Source organism: Xyrauchen texanus, chromosome 4 (assembly GCF_025860055.1).
Source record: "Xyrauchen texanus isolate HMW12.3.18 chromosome 4, RBS_HiC_50CHRs, whole genome shotgun sequence".
NCBI lineage: Eukaryota > Metazoa > Chordata > Actinopteri > Cypriniformes > Catostomidae > Xyrauchen > Xyrauchen texanus.
Genome location: NC_068279.1, coordinates 9082604 through 9097597, shown reverse-complemented (window position 1 = coordinate 9097597; position 14994 = coordinate 9082604). Strand labels below are relative to the sequence as shown.

The 14994-nt window shown below is 36.8% G+C and overlaps 1 protein-coding gene across 1 annotated transcript in view; it reads right to left on the bottom strand.

Annotated features, from left to right (window-relative positions):
• The window catches only part of LOC127643274 (E3 ubiquitin-protein ligase znrf3), a 104061-nt gene extending 89690 nt beyond the window's left edge, over positions 1 to 14371 (bottom strand). Inside the window, exon 1 of the mRNA XM_052125945.1 lies at positions 13886 to 14371. Coding sequence (XP_051981905.1) covers positions 13886 to 14107 — 222 coding nt within the window. The 5' untranslated portion in view covers positions 14108 to 14371. The remainder of the gene's footprint in view (positions 1 to 13885) is intronic.
• Positions 14372 to 14994: the final 623 nt, after the last annotated feature.

The window sequence follows — 14994 nt, the reverse complement described above, 5'->3', positions numbered from 1 at the left end:
GCCCTAATCACGATATACATTATATACCATTAATGGGGCATTAATGGGGCACAAAAACATGTTTGTTTGTCTGATCTCTTTCTGATGAACTTTGGCCAATTTCATAATCTTAAGAGGATGTTTGACTCCACTGAAAGACTTTCTTGTGACGCTCCACACTACAGCTCAGTAGGTGGCGGTAACGCACCACCAGCTGAATTGCCAACCACCAATAAACATCACATGAAGAAATACTGACTTGCCTGTGTCAACAAGTTAGTGGATGGGAGCGCTTTGGATCATGAAAAACTACTACATAAATAAACAGAAGTGGTGTGATGTCAGAGTTGTTGTTGTGTTCTTTCGATGGCAGTATTGCATTGTTAGTGCTGTCTTGTTCGGTACACAATGATATACAGGTGAAACTCGAAAAATTAGAATATCGTGCAAAAGTTCATTAATTTCAGTAATTCAACTTAAAAGGTGAAACTAATATATTATATAGACTCATTACAAGCAAAGTAAGATATTTCAAGCCTTTATTTGATATAATTTTGATGATTATGGCTTACAGCTTATGAAAACCCCAAATTCAGAATCTCAGAAAATTTGAATATTACATGAAATCAATAAAAAAAAAGGATTTTAAATACAGAAATGTCGGCCCTCTGAAAAGTATAATCATGCATATGTACTCAGTACTTGGTTTGGGCCCCTTTTGCATTAATTACTGCCTCAATGCGGCGTGGCATGGATGCTATCAGCCTGTGGCACTGCTGAGGTGTTATGGAAGACCAAGATGCTTCAATAGCGGCCTTCAGCTCTTCTGCATTGTTTGGTCTCATGTCTCATCTTTCTCTTGGCAATGCCCCATAGATTCTCTATGGGGTTCAGGTCAGGCGAGTTTGCTGGCCAATCAAGCACAGTAATACCATGGTTGTTGAACCAGGTTTTGGTACTTTTGGCAGTGTGGGCAGGTGCCAAGTCCTGCTGGAAAATGAAGTCAGCATCTCCATAAAGCTTGTCTGCTGAAGGAAGCATGAAGTGCTCTAAAATGTCCCGGTAGACGGCTGCGTTGACTCTGGACTTAATAAAGCACAGTGGACCAACACCAGCCGATGACATGGCTCCCCAAACCAACACAGACTGTGGAAACTTCACACTGGACTTCAAGCATCTTGGATTGTGTGCCTCTCCATTCTTCCTCCAGACTCTGGGACCTTGGTTTCCAAATGAGATGCAAAATTTGCTCTCATCAGAAAAGAGGACTTTGGACCACTGAGCAACAGACCAGTTCTTTTTTCTTTAGCCCAGGTAAGACGCTTCTGACGTTGTTTGTTGTTCAGGAGCGGCTTGACAAGAGGAATATGACATTTGAAGCCTCAGTCCACTCCTTGTGAAGCTCCCCCACACATTTGAAAGGCCTTTTCCTGACAATCCTCTCCAGGCTACGGTCATCCCTGCTGCTTGTGCACCTTTTTCTTCCACACTTTTCCCTTCCACTTAACTTTCTATTAATGTGCTTTGATACAGCACTTTGAGAACATCCAACTTCTTTTGCAATTACCTTTTGAGGCTTTCCCTCCTTGTGGAGGGTGTCAATGATGGTTTTCTGCACAACTGTCAGGTCAGCAGTCTTCCCCATGATTGTGAATTCAACTGAACCAGACTGAGAGACCATTTAAAGGCTCAGGAACCCTTTGCAGGCGTTTAGCTGATTAGAGTGTGACACTTTGAGCCTACAATACCGAACCTTTTCACAATATTCTAATTTTCTGAGATTCTGAATTTGGGGTTTTCATAAGCTGTAAGCCATAATCATCAAAATTATATCAAACAAAGGCTTGAAATATCTTACTTTGCTTGTAATGAGTCTATATAATATATTAGTTTCACCTTTTAAGTTGAATTACTGAAATTAATGAACTTTTGCGCGATATTCAAATTTTTCGAGTTTCACCTGTAATTTTAGCCAGATAGCAATAGGACGATGTTATTGTATATCGCCAATATCTTACAAAGATTCCGATGCCGATTGCGACAGTCAATTGACAAATGATGATTGACAATATCGGGAAATGGCAAAACCGTGGATTTGGGAAGTCTTTGTGAAACTAGCACTCGCCACCTGCAAAATGCGACAAGGCTAAATCCAGTTTGCAAGCTCCTCGTCCAAATGCATTTCATGCATGGGTAATTTTTCTCATCTACCAACAACAGGTGGCCGACTTGTAAGATGCCTTGGAGTGACATTAGTTATGGGCGATATGTAAACATTTATTTGCGGTAATAGCCTTAAAAAAAATATTTCGATATCCGCTTTATTGATTTTGCTTATATTTAATTAATTTATTGAAACGAAAAACATTTCTAAATTCAAATTGTATTTTAAACTAAATTAAAAAAAGCATATAATAAAGTGATAAAAATCTTATTTGACTACCTCCCCAAATCCAAACATTTACCCTCTCCAACATTTGCCATCACGCAAACATCCGTCAAAAACACCAGATGGGAAATTATTAATAGCCAACAGATTAAGAACTAAAGACAATTATAAATGTAAAGACAATGATAATAAAATAAGCCTAATAAATTAATGTGTGTTTTTATCAAATGTATTGCATTTTGATAGTTAATGCTGACAAAAGTAAATAAAATAATTTCTTTACTTTTTTATTAAATAAAAAAGGTTCAAGGTGAAAGTGTCTTGTATTACTTTATGATTTATTCACTATTATGATTATTAGGACACTGGTATTTCAGAATGACCAGGGCAACAATTCAGTTGCCATTATTTGTCTGCTGGTTCATTAATTCATTAATTATTCAGTCGCATGATTTTGTTGATGCACAGCTTGTATTTGTTAAATTCAATGAGTTTATTGAGTAAATGTGTTTATCATCATAGTTTATGTGAATTTCTTCTTATCAAATAAAAATGCCATCCATCTCAAGCAAGCGTATACATTTTTCATGCACAGATTGGAGATTGTATTTGCATATTTTGCGGATGCTAGTTTCACACTCTGGTCACAGTTTAATATATTTGTCTACTTCCCAGATCCATGATTTTGCTATATTGTCAATAACCGTCTGTTCGAATTTGGCATCTGGATCTTTGTCAAACACCGTCGATATCCGATTACATCGTCCGATCGCCTTAAGTGACACATGACAAGAAATGCTGTTAGACACAAAGATACGTGCTTGAAGAAACACTTTATTTTTAAGAACAGACAATAGAAAAGCTATCAATGTATGTGTCTGATTAGCTGTTTGTTTAGCGGCATGCAGCGGGAGCTGGAACGGGTCTCGTGGAACACAGGCATGTTATGAGTTTTCACTCTTTTTTTCCCCCTCAGTTTCATTCATCTGCAAACTGTTTGCAAGAATAAATGTCATCTATGAGAATGCTGCAAATGATCTCCAATCATCTCAGAAGGTGCTGTGAGTTTAGTTTGCGGTTAACATGCATTGTGAACGCAACTCTGCAGATTCAGTAATAAATATCTTTCTGTTAAAGTAACAAATACGAAAGTAATTAAATCATAAAATAATGCAAGACACATTCACCTTTAACCTAAAATTTTTTATTTTATTTTCTTTTGACAGCATTAACTGTATTACCAAAACACAATTCAAACACAAAATCGATAAGAAAACACATTTGGCAGCATTATTTTGAGAACACAACGGATTTATTAGGCTTTATTATAATGATTATTATTATCTTTTATAATTGTCATTAGTTGTTAATCTGTAGGCTATTGGTATTTTTCCACCTGTTGTTGTTGACGGATACTTTAGTAAACGGCAAAATGGAGCCGTTGGAGACGCAAAATGTTTGGGGAGGTGGATAAATACGATTTTTTGATTACTTCATTATTTTATTGCCTTTTTCGTTTAATTGAATGTACAATTTGAATTCAGAAAAGTCTTATGTTTTTCTTATTTCAATAAATGAATTAAATTTTTTAAGCAAAAACAATAACGCAAAAATATTCACGACCCTCGGCAGGGGGTTGACGATATAATCGTATATTGCAATATTTAAGGTGATGATCGAGAAAATATTTGTGAAATATCACCCATGTGAATAACTTTGCCAAATTGCTTGCTTTTTTAGTGACACACACACCTGATCCAATCGTCTAGACATAAGCTAAACTTCAAAATTACTCAAGGTTCATGGATAGCAAATATTGTTTTAAGATAAATATTGATATCTTTTTTTGCCCAGCCCTATGTTGTCGTTCAACCAAGTATTCTATGCATAAAGGAAATTTGCATCCTTTGCACATACTATATATAGTATCAAGAGTATATATTACATCTACTGTATACTGAAGTAATATAGAATACAGTGGGTAGGGATGGGTAAAAAAACAAAATTTTTTATTAAGATCTTGATTTCATGAACCCGATATGGATTTAAAAGTTTAGTTAAATTTTGGTTGTGCTGATTATTGTATATGTTAAATAAATCTTCACACCCTGTTGTTAACATTTAAAATATAAATTTTCCCAAATGTACCAAGTTGGAAGTTTCCCTGTATAATTTACAGTATAAGCCGAGAGAGAATTTCTTTAATTTGTTTCTAAGCAACATTTAACTGAAATATACCCAACTGAATCTATTAAAAATGTATCAAAATGGAATTGAGAGCTTACGAATAGAAAACGAATCAAATCGAGAAATCTGTAGCAATAAACCCAGCCCTAACATTTACATTTACGCATTTGGCAGACGCTTTTATCCAAAGCAACTTACAGTGCACTTATTACAGGGACAATCCCCCCGGATCAACCTGGTGCCTTGCTCAAGGACACAATGGTGGTGGCTGTGGGGATCAAACCAGCGACCTTCTGAATTTCAGTGCTTTAGCCCACTACACCACCACTCCTAACAGTGGACAAAGGAGGAGTCGATTTAAATAGCCAACACATTTCTCTGTCACTTTAACGTTCCTCAGTTGCGAGGGTGTGTATCTTGGAATAGTTCACCCCAAAATTTTAATTCTATCATCACTGTTAGCCTCATTTATTTTTTTCAATGCAAGAAACAAAAATCTATTGAAAGTAAAAAGTGACAGGTTAACATTCTGCCAAATATCTCGTTTTGTGTTCCGTGAAAGAGTCATATGTGTTTGAAAAAAAAATAAGGCTGAGCAAGACATTTTTGGGAACTATCCCTTTATTGGACGAAGTACCATTTTACATACTTTCCCGCATCCTGTCTTTAATGACAACAGTGTCTAAAACTACCAGACTGAAGTGCTGAAGTTCTATTGAGGAGGTGAACTGATAAGACAAATCATCCAACAAAAGGTATTTGTGGTCAGTCATCTGAAGATATGACACTACATTACTGCCTAATGTGGAGACAACATCAATCTAAAGCCAACTTGACATGTCATCACCTGTACTGCCAGCATTTACACAGATCATTTAATGTCAGATCTGTTTATTATATAAGAGACAACACACAATGACCCTCTAAGTTATGATGGTAGATCATGGTAGGGATTAATCTAAACTAGCCTAGTGCCAAACATAGTGCAGTTGGTGTGAAAGATGGTCATTATCTTCCTGAGAAATGCAAAATAAGTGGGTACAATATACAGTATACCAACTGGCAACCTTAAAATTATTAGCAGGCACATAGGAGGTCTGAGCCCACAGAATTCCAGAGAAATCTCCTCATGTTTCTGCAGAATTGGAACGAATGTCATTTGAAAAATTCTACAAGTCTCACATAACTTGAGTGTTATGATGGCGGCCTGGTCCCATGGTGTTTATACTTGGGTACTATTGCTTGTACAGATAAACATGGTACCTTAAGGCATTTGGAAATTGCTCCCAATTATGAACCAGACTTGTGGTGGTCCACAATTTTTTTTTCTGAGGTCTTTGCTGATATCTTTTGATTTTCCCATGATGTAAAGCAAAGAGGCACTGAGTTTGACCTTTAAATGCATCCACAGGTACACCTCCAATTGACTCCAATAAGCCTATCGAAAGCTAATTGGCTAAGGCTTGACATCATTTTCTGGAATTTTCCAAGCTGCTTAAAAGGCACAGTTAACCAATGTAAATTTCTGACCCACTTGAATTGTGATAGTCAATTTAAAAGGTAAACAATTATTGGAAAAATTACTCATGTCATGCACAAAGTAGATATCCTAAATGACTTGCTAAAACTATAGTTTGCTAATATAAAATCTGTGGAGTGGTTAATACATAATACAAGTGTATGTAAACTTCTGACTTCAACTGTAATTAATTGTAAACAGTAATTTATGCATCCATGGCTTGAAAAGTAGATTGGATTACAGCAGTTAATTTAATTTCACCACCATAGAAAACTCATTTTCATAAGCAGTTTGAACAAAGACACAAAATGTTTGTACCAGCCAAAATGTAGAGCAAGCATAGGACTCAATGCATTTCCTCATGGAACATCCTTAGCGACTGGTTTAATAAAAACGTTCTGAATATTTAAAATGTTTGGCATACTCCCCAAACAAAATAACTGCTTATAATTGTTCTATATATAATGGTCAGACAAATATTTGCGTCAAATCACAAAATCTTTCTCACAATTAACAATTGCAGCATTCTTGTTCAATCACATTCAAAATCGACAGGGTTCCTATCCTTTCCATTACTTTTTTCATGACCATTTCAGTTGTTTGTGATAACTGGATAAAGGTCTTGAAAGATCATTTGATTCAGACCAATTTGCTAAGAATCAATCACTGATTTTTGAAAGAGCAATATTTAGTCAATAATAAAAAAAAAAAACATTCACTACAAAAATTCCCATGACTTTTGAGATTTTATCAATTTTCATGACTTTACAAGGACTGGAAAGCATCATTTACAAATTCCCTGAAAATGTTCAAGTTTTCCAGGACTGTGGGAACCCTGAACAGAATTCAATATGCTCTAATAATGCAAAAAGGTCATGTGTTTGATTCCCAGGGAAAACACATAAAATGTATAACTTATATGCACTGCAGGTCATTTAAGTGTATGAATGAATTTCAGTAAATGTACAAACATCTCCCAAATACCACAAACTGAAAATTATAACCATGCAGAGGAGTTCAAGAAAATCTTACTGAATGGACCCAAACAATATGCTTACATGTGCAGTTATTGTTATATGTGTAGGCTAATTCTATTTTCATTATTAGGCTCCAATAAAAAAAAAAATGAAATTTTAAACTGTGAAAACAGATTGTATAATTATTGAAAATAAAATTTCATGACATTATATAAATTAATAGAATGTGAAATTTGTACAAAAGTTAAAATGCCATTAAAATGATCAAAAGTGAATATGAAAAAAAATGTACAATCTTGCATCCTATTATTGCATGATGAACTCACAGAGCATTTTATTTGGAAAACCTGTACACCTACTTATTCATGGAATTATCTAATCAGCCAATCATGTGGCAGCAGTGCAATGCATAAAATCATGCATATACAGGTCAGGAGCTTCAGTTAATGTTAACATCAACCATAAGAATGGGGAAACAATGTGATGTCAGTGATTTCGACCATGGCATGATTGTTTGTGCCAGACAGGCTGGTCTGGAAATTTCTGTACCTGCTGATCTCCTGGGATTTTTATGCACAACAGTAGCTTTTACTTTATTATTTACAAAATTATAAAAATTACATACACTTAGGTTGATGTCATTAAAACAAACTTTTTAACCACTCCACAAATTTAATATTAGCAAACTATAGTTTTGGCAAGTCGTTTAGGACATCTACATTGTGCATGAAACAAGTAAGACTGCAACTAACAATTATTTTGATAATCGATTAATCTAACGATTATTAGATTATCCGGCGATTATTGCAGCGATTAATCATTAGCTATTAATCGATTATTCATCTTGTGCCCTGACTAAAAGCTTGAATTAAAGGGTAACTAAACCCTAAACCAACTTTTTTTAGTTAATGATCTGTAAGCATGGGGCTTTATTAGTACTGGTCATTGATTCAAGTAATTTTTTTGACATTTGTGTATAAAGTGTTTTAATTCTACAATATATGGTGTAAAAACGTCTGAGTGCTGCCCTCTTCAGGTTGAACGGTGGCTACTGCAGTTGAATTTTCCTATTGGCTGTTGCGGTACTCGTGACGCAAGCGGTGACAGCTGACGTAAGCAGGTTCCAGCTCACCACGCCAGATTCACGTACATGTCGTCTTGCGACCGTGTGAGGAATAATAATAACATAGAGTCTGACAGCAGCTGTCAATTAATCCGTCACTACGAGTCTCAGGTGCCCCCCGCTCAGCCCCGCACTCGGTTCGTTCCCTCTATCCCCGCCGGGGTCTGCCCACTTTTCCAGCATTTTCAAATATTTCTAGTGGGTGGAGTCAGACTCTGAGCAGGTGTTTAGTTACCCTTTAAACATGCTTACTGACAATAAAGAGGACAAAATCATCTTTTAAAAATACCTCTAAATGACATTCACTGAATTAAAGGTGAAAAACACTTTTTATTAAGTTTAATTCAGTAAAGAAATTCATTGCAAAAAATCCTACTGTTATCAAGTGTTTTTGTCATTTAAAATTGTCTAAAAATCCTTACCACAAGATACATTTCCTTGAGAAGCAACATAGAAGATATTTAGACTTGCTTTAAGAGAAAGTATCTTAACTATAAGTGTAATTTATACATATATATGTAAGTGAATTTTTTCACTTGGTTATACTTCTGCGAGTGCAGTAAAGACAAAATATACTCATGTTCAAAATCAATTCTCTAAAGCAAGACTAAATATCTTATATGCTGCTTCTCAAGTGAATTTTTTTTAAGATATTTAGATATTTTTTAATATTCGTATTTTTTATATTATATTCAACATTCTCAGATAACTATTTTTCTTCTGCAGTATAATAAAGTAAATGTACATTATTTTTAAAGAGTTTTCAATATTTATATTGAAAAACAAGCCAAAACAAAAACAAATAAAGAAACTTATTTTGTTACAGTGTATAATGGGGTGAAGGAGACTACCTCTCACCTTTTTGTTCACTTTAATCCATCTTTAACTCACAAAAAACAAACTCTCGCTTATTAATAAAACTGCGTATTGACAATTTTCTTCATGAAAATAAATGCACAGTGACATATGATAAATTAGTCACAAGCCATAATATTATAATCTAGCTGCAGCATGTGCTTGCTTGAGGCATGAGCATTCCTTTTGACCGAGTGTGCATCCGCCGGGTAGAGTTTCAATCTCTCCCCTTTAGATCGGGACATTCACGCAACTCTTTTAAGGCGCTGACTGCACAGAGAAATGCCAGTTTCTGAGTTTGTACTTATTTACATGACCTACTTCCATCTTATTTGAACTTTAATAAAGCTACAACACATAAAATATAGCTGCAGTTGAGACGTAATGCCGGGGTGCTTCCTTTAAAGTGCTTTGGCTCCAATTAGTCCACAACAAGAGTGCTTCTGTATTTACTTATTTATTATTTTGTATTTGTGCAATATAATTCCCTTATACTTGCGATCTACATCACCTGAAGCTGTTTGGAAAGTCCATCTGGACTGTGAGCCATTTAATTCTTCCTTTCCTCAGTCAGGCACGAACTGCAGTGCTGCTCTCTCTCACCATCAATAGAGTTTCATACGATCTCATATTACGTTAAATGGCATCAAACGACTACTCAACAATGAACATTTTGGTGGATAATTTTTTTTTTTTTTTTTTATTGTCGACAACATCAACTAATCATTTCAGCTCTAGACACAAGTAATTTTTCCAACAATTATTTACAGATAGATTGTTTCACATTTAATTGACCATCACAATTCCAGTGGGTCAGAATTTTACATTCACCAAGTTAAATGTGCTTTTAAGCAGCTTGGAAAATTCCAGAAAATCTCAATCCTTTAGATAATTAGCTTCTGATAGAAGGTGTACTGAATTGGAGGTGTACATGTGGATGTATTTTAAGACCTACCTTCAAACTCAGTGCCTCTTTGCTTGACATCAGTTGAAAAATCAAAAGAAATCAGTCAATACCTCAAAAAAACAAATGTGGGCCTCCACAAGTCTGGTTCATCCTTGAGAGCAAGTTCCAAATGCCTGAAGGTACCACATTCATCTGTACAAACAATAGTATGCAAGTATAAACACCATGGGACCACACAGTCATCATACTGCTTAGGAAGGAGACGCATTCGGTCTCCTAGAGATGAACGTAGTTTAGTGCGAAAAGTGCAAAATCAATCCCAGAACAACAGCAAAGGACCATGTGAAGATACTGGAGGAAACCGGTAGACAAGTATCTATATCCACAGTAAAACACGTCCTTTATATTGATACAACCTGAAAGGCTGCTCAACGAGAAGCCACTGCTCCAAAACCACCATAAAAAAGCCAGACTACAGTGCACATGGGGACAAAGATCTTACTATTTGGAGGAATGTCCTCTGGTCTGATGAAACACAATTTAGCTTTTTGGTCATAATGACCATCATTGTGTTTGGAGGGAAAAGGTTGAGGCTTGCAAGCCAAACACCACCATCCCAACCGTGAAGCATGGGAGTAGCAGAATCATGTTGTGGGGGTGCTTTGCTGCAGGATGGACTGGTGCACTTCACAAAATAGATGGTATAACGAGGAAGGGAAATTATGTGGATGAATTGAAGCAATGTATCAAGACATCAGCCAGGAAGTTAAAGCTCGGTCCACAAATTACAAATGGACCATGACTCAGGGCATAACTCCAAAGTTGTGTCAAAATGGCTTAAGGACAACGAAGACAAGGTATTGGAGTGGCATCACAAAGCCCTGACCTCAATCCGAACTGAAAAAGCGTGTGTGAGCAAGGAGGCCTACAAACCTGATTCAGTTACACCAGTTCTGTCTGGAGGAATGGACCACAATTCCAACAACTTAATGCGAGAAGATTGTGGAAGGCTACCAAAAACGTTTGACCCAAGTTAAACAATTTAAAGGCAATGCTACCAAATACTAACAAAGTGTATGTAAACTTCTGACCCACTGGGACTGTGATGAAAGAAATAAAAGCTGAAATAAATCTTTCTCTCTATTATTATTCTGACATTTCACATTCTTAAAATAAAGTAGTGATCCTAACTGACCTAAGACAGGGAATGTCATCTACGATTAAAAGTCAGGAAATCTGAGTTTAAATTTATTTGGCTAAGGTGTATGTAAACTTCTGACTTCAACTCTAACACCTCTGTACAATTGTAGTTAGCAGAATAGCATCTCAGAATGCACAACAGAATTCAACAGAATGTTAAATCTTGAGGCGGATTGGCTACAACAGCATTAGACCATGTCGGCACTTCATTAGGACCAGTGTTCCTGATAAAGTGCTTGGTGAGTGTATATGAACACTACATCTATATGCAAAGATGCCAGCTTCTAGGTTTGCTTAATATCCATTTCAGTTTTCAGTTGTATTACTCTTACATGTCATCAAAAGTCTGGCGAGTTAACACAAAAACATACTAGCCAGTGGCGATTCTTTCTCCAACGTGTCCGTAGAGAGTTGCGAAGTACATCATATTTTTACTCCACTGATGGTTAGGTTTGTGTTAGGGGGCACAGTTTATAAAATATGTATTCCTCACTGTATTACATCCTGTACAGCTGAAAACCACACTCCTCAAAACTTGCTTTTGGTGCCCCTCTGTGGACATTACACCCAGAAATGTAGCTCACACATGCCCAGACCGCTTTTGGCCACCGGGGGCAGTATTTCACAATTCTGAAAGCACAGACTGATTTAAAAAAAAAAAAAAGTCAACCTACTGTTTCCGATTTCACTGTGAGACCAGTCTGGTTTTTGCATAGTCGAGCTACAGTCTTCCTCTGTCTGTCCAAGTATAGGCCTGCATGACACAATGTATAATCAAATATTTCAAGCAAGGACGTTAAATATGCCAGATTAAAAATATGCCACGTGTCACCCCTGTCTTTCAAAACTGAGCTACAATAGCATAATCTAGGCACGTTAGTCCAATTTCACAAAAATTGGACCGGAACAATTGCAGTCAGACTAAAGCACTTCCTATTCTTGTTTTAGTCCAACTGACATCAAACATTTAAAGTTCATGTAAACATACTAAATGATGAGCAACCAAACATTACAGAAAATGAGAGAGAACAAACAGTGAAGCAAAAGATCTAAAACATCCCGCGCATGATGATTACAGTGTTTGCAGGAATATATCACAAACACAACCCAACAGGAACTCTAACTTAGCCTTTGTGACAAAAGCTAAGTTAAACTATGTTTAAAGCTATGGCAGACCTCAAAGGCTTCTCAATGTAAAGCTGATGCCCGGCATTGTCAGCATGGTTTAAAGGCAGAGCCAGCTGGCCCATGCTAAATGAATGTATGGGCAGTCTAAATATCGAAACCACTAAGTATCTCATTTCTCCACCATACAGAGAAAGCAAACCCTACAGCCATCACTGAAAAATGATGATCACCACTTACCATTTTGAAGAATGTGACTCTCACTAATCCTATACATGGGAACATTCTAACATTACTAAGTACACAATCGTAAATACACACTAGCGAATGTTGTGGGATGGACAAACAGGCATGGCAGACCTGAATGTAAAAAAAAAAGCCTATGTTTTTCATTTTTCTTCACTAAAACCACAGGGCGGAATGTTAAAGAAAAGTTGGCTGAACAGAAATAGTAGGAGACTGTGAAAAAAAAAAAAAACATTCACTGCAGCATGGTTATCACTCCAAGCTAGAGACTATACAATTCCATTGCATTTCAGTGTAATTAGTCAATCACTTTCAATCAAAATCCATTATTTCATAGACGAAAAGGTCAAGCATTTACATTCAAAATGGGAAAACTAAAGCTGCATCTCCTGTGTCAATCTCCTTTCCATACTACATGCATGATCCGAAGGAGATCATTGCATCCCTTATTACATACAGGCAAGATGCCATTCCAGACTCGCATAATTTCACATAGTGCACTTCTGCCAAAAGTGTTAAGCTCTAAGCAAGTGTTTTAGAGACAGATTATTCCTTCTGGCATGGCGTTCTGCCTTTGATGCCTGTGCTGTTTTCACAAGAAGGAGGTGAAATACAAACTTTATACAAATCATCGGACGTTCTTTAGAAGCATTGCAAAACTCTCCTTAGAAAACGTCAAGAACAAAATCACTCATGGAGGTGTGGAGCTTCTTAAACACTTTAATGTGTAACTGTGCCAAAACATAATGTTCACCCCAAGTCCCAGTGGAGAAATTATTTAAGCAGAGATGCCATTTGGGCAGCATTATGCACCATTCTTTATACTCTTCAATTAAGTTATGCAAAGAAGATTTTAAGCAATATGCAATATGTCTTGACCATGGATAAATTCTAGCCATCCCATAGTAGTTTAAATAAAAACTTTAGTAACATACTTTTAAATGCATGGTCTGGTTTTAATACGTGAACACAAAAGATTAACACCTGTCATCTTTAGTAAAGTAATTATTAAAATGCATGACCCTTGACATATCTTACAGCTCTTGATTGTGACAAAGTTTAGTTACACTGCGCGGTTGCATGATTACAGTGTAGCACCACACCACTTATGCGAGTTATGCATCAAAGTAACTTTCTGCAATATGTTTGCATGTTTGGGAATCGGAGATTTTGCAAGACAAGAGGCCATTTTGCGACCGCACAGTTCTCAGAGCTTGTACCATCCTAACGTAGTAAGTGCAACCCAACACCCACTTCAAAAGGAAAGAAAAAAAGAACAAAGTTGCGGAGACAGAATGAACCCCGCATAAATGAAGTTAGTCACATCGTTAGACCGTAAAATCCCAATACAAGTTAACTAATAGAGAAAGTAACGTACTTGCACGATCTCGCCCTCGGCGCTGATAGTGGCTCCGGCTCTGGAGAAGCGTCCCTGCAAACCTGTCGTGTAAGTGGTATAATCACCATTTGGGCTCGACTCAAAAAGCACAACTTCCACAAAGGCAGTATCCTTGGCTAGGACGCTTCCCAAGACCCAAAACAACAACAAGACCACCGAATCAGCACCACGAGCGAACCGACTCCTCGGCGAAACCATCATCTTGCCGGTTGGATCGGCGCCGATCGGAACATAATTTCCAAGCGTCTTCAAAAAAGTATCTATTCAGAAATCAGATCTGAGAGAGCGAGAGCTCCCTCCCGATAAAATACAAACAACAGCAAGAAAAAAAAGTAAAGAATAAACCGCAAAGGATGGTGCGAAATGAGAATTATAATCATTGAAAGCAAAAAGTTTGTCCTTGAAAAGAGTGTCGCGGCTTATTTCAACATTGCAGAGCGGACTATCGCATTGCTCGCTTGTGACTCGCTGGCTACTCGCGCTCTCTCTACAAAGCGGATCTCCTTTGATCTGGGAACACGTGATTCCTTAATTTTTTTTTCACAAAGGGTTAACCCCACCCACCGGTCTTCCTGACCCTCTCCGATCTAGCGTTGGGAAGTCCGATTCATTTGAGCGACTCGGTTCGTTCGGACGTTTCCTTTCATTTAGCCGGTTAAAAACGATCAACCGAACAACCGAGTCAAAAGTGTTCTCATGCGTCTCAAGCATTTTAAATAATTTTTTTGTGTCATGTTTTCATATTTGTTGGTCATATTTTCTATTTTATAAATGTTCTTCAGTTTTCCATGAACAGTTCAAACTGCACCCAAGAACTCAATTGTTTCAACAGGATCCAATTCATTCATTCATTCATTTATAAATGAATTCATATTTATACATTTTTAACATTGCATTACATCCCCTTGCACATTACTGTATGTACATTGCATATTTGTCCAATTGTGTATTTCTCTATATGTTTTATCTTCTGTATATAATTTTCTGTCTGTGTGTGTGTGTGTGTGTGTGTGTGTGTGTGTGTGTATGTGTGAGCGTGTATTTATCACTTTGTGGGGACCAAATGTCCCCATAAGTATAGTAAAACC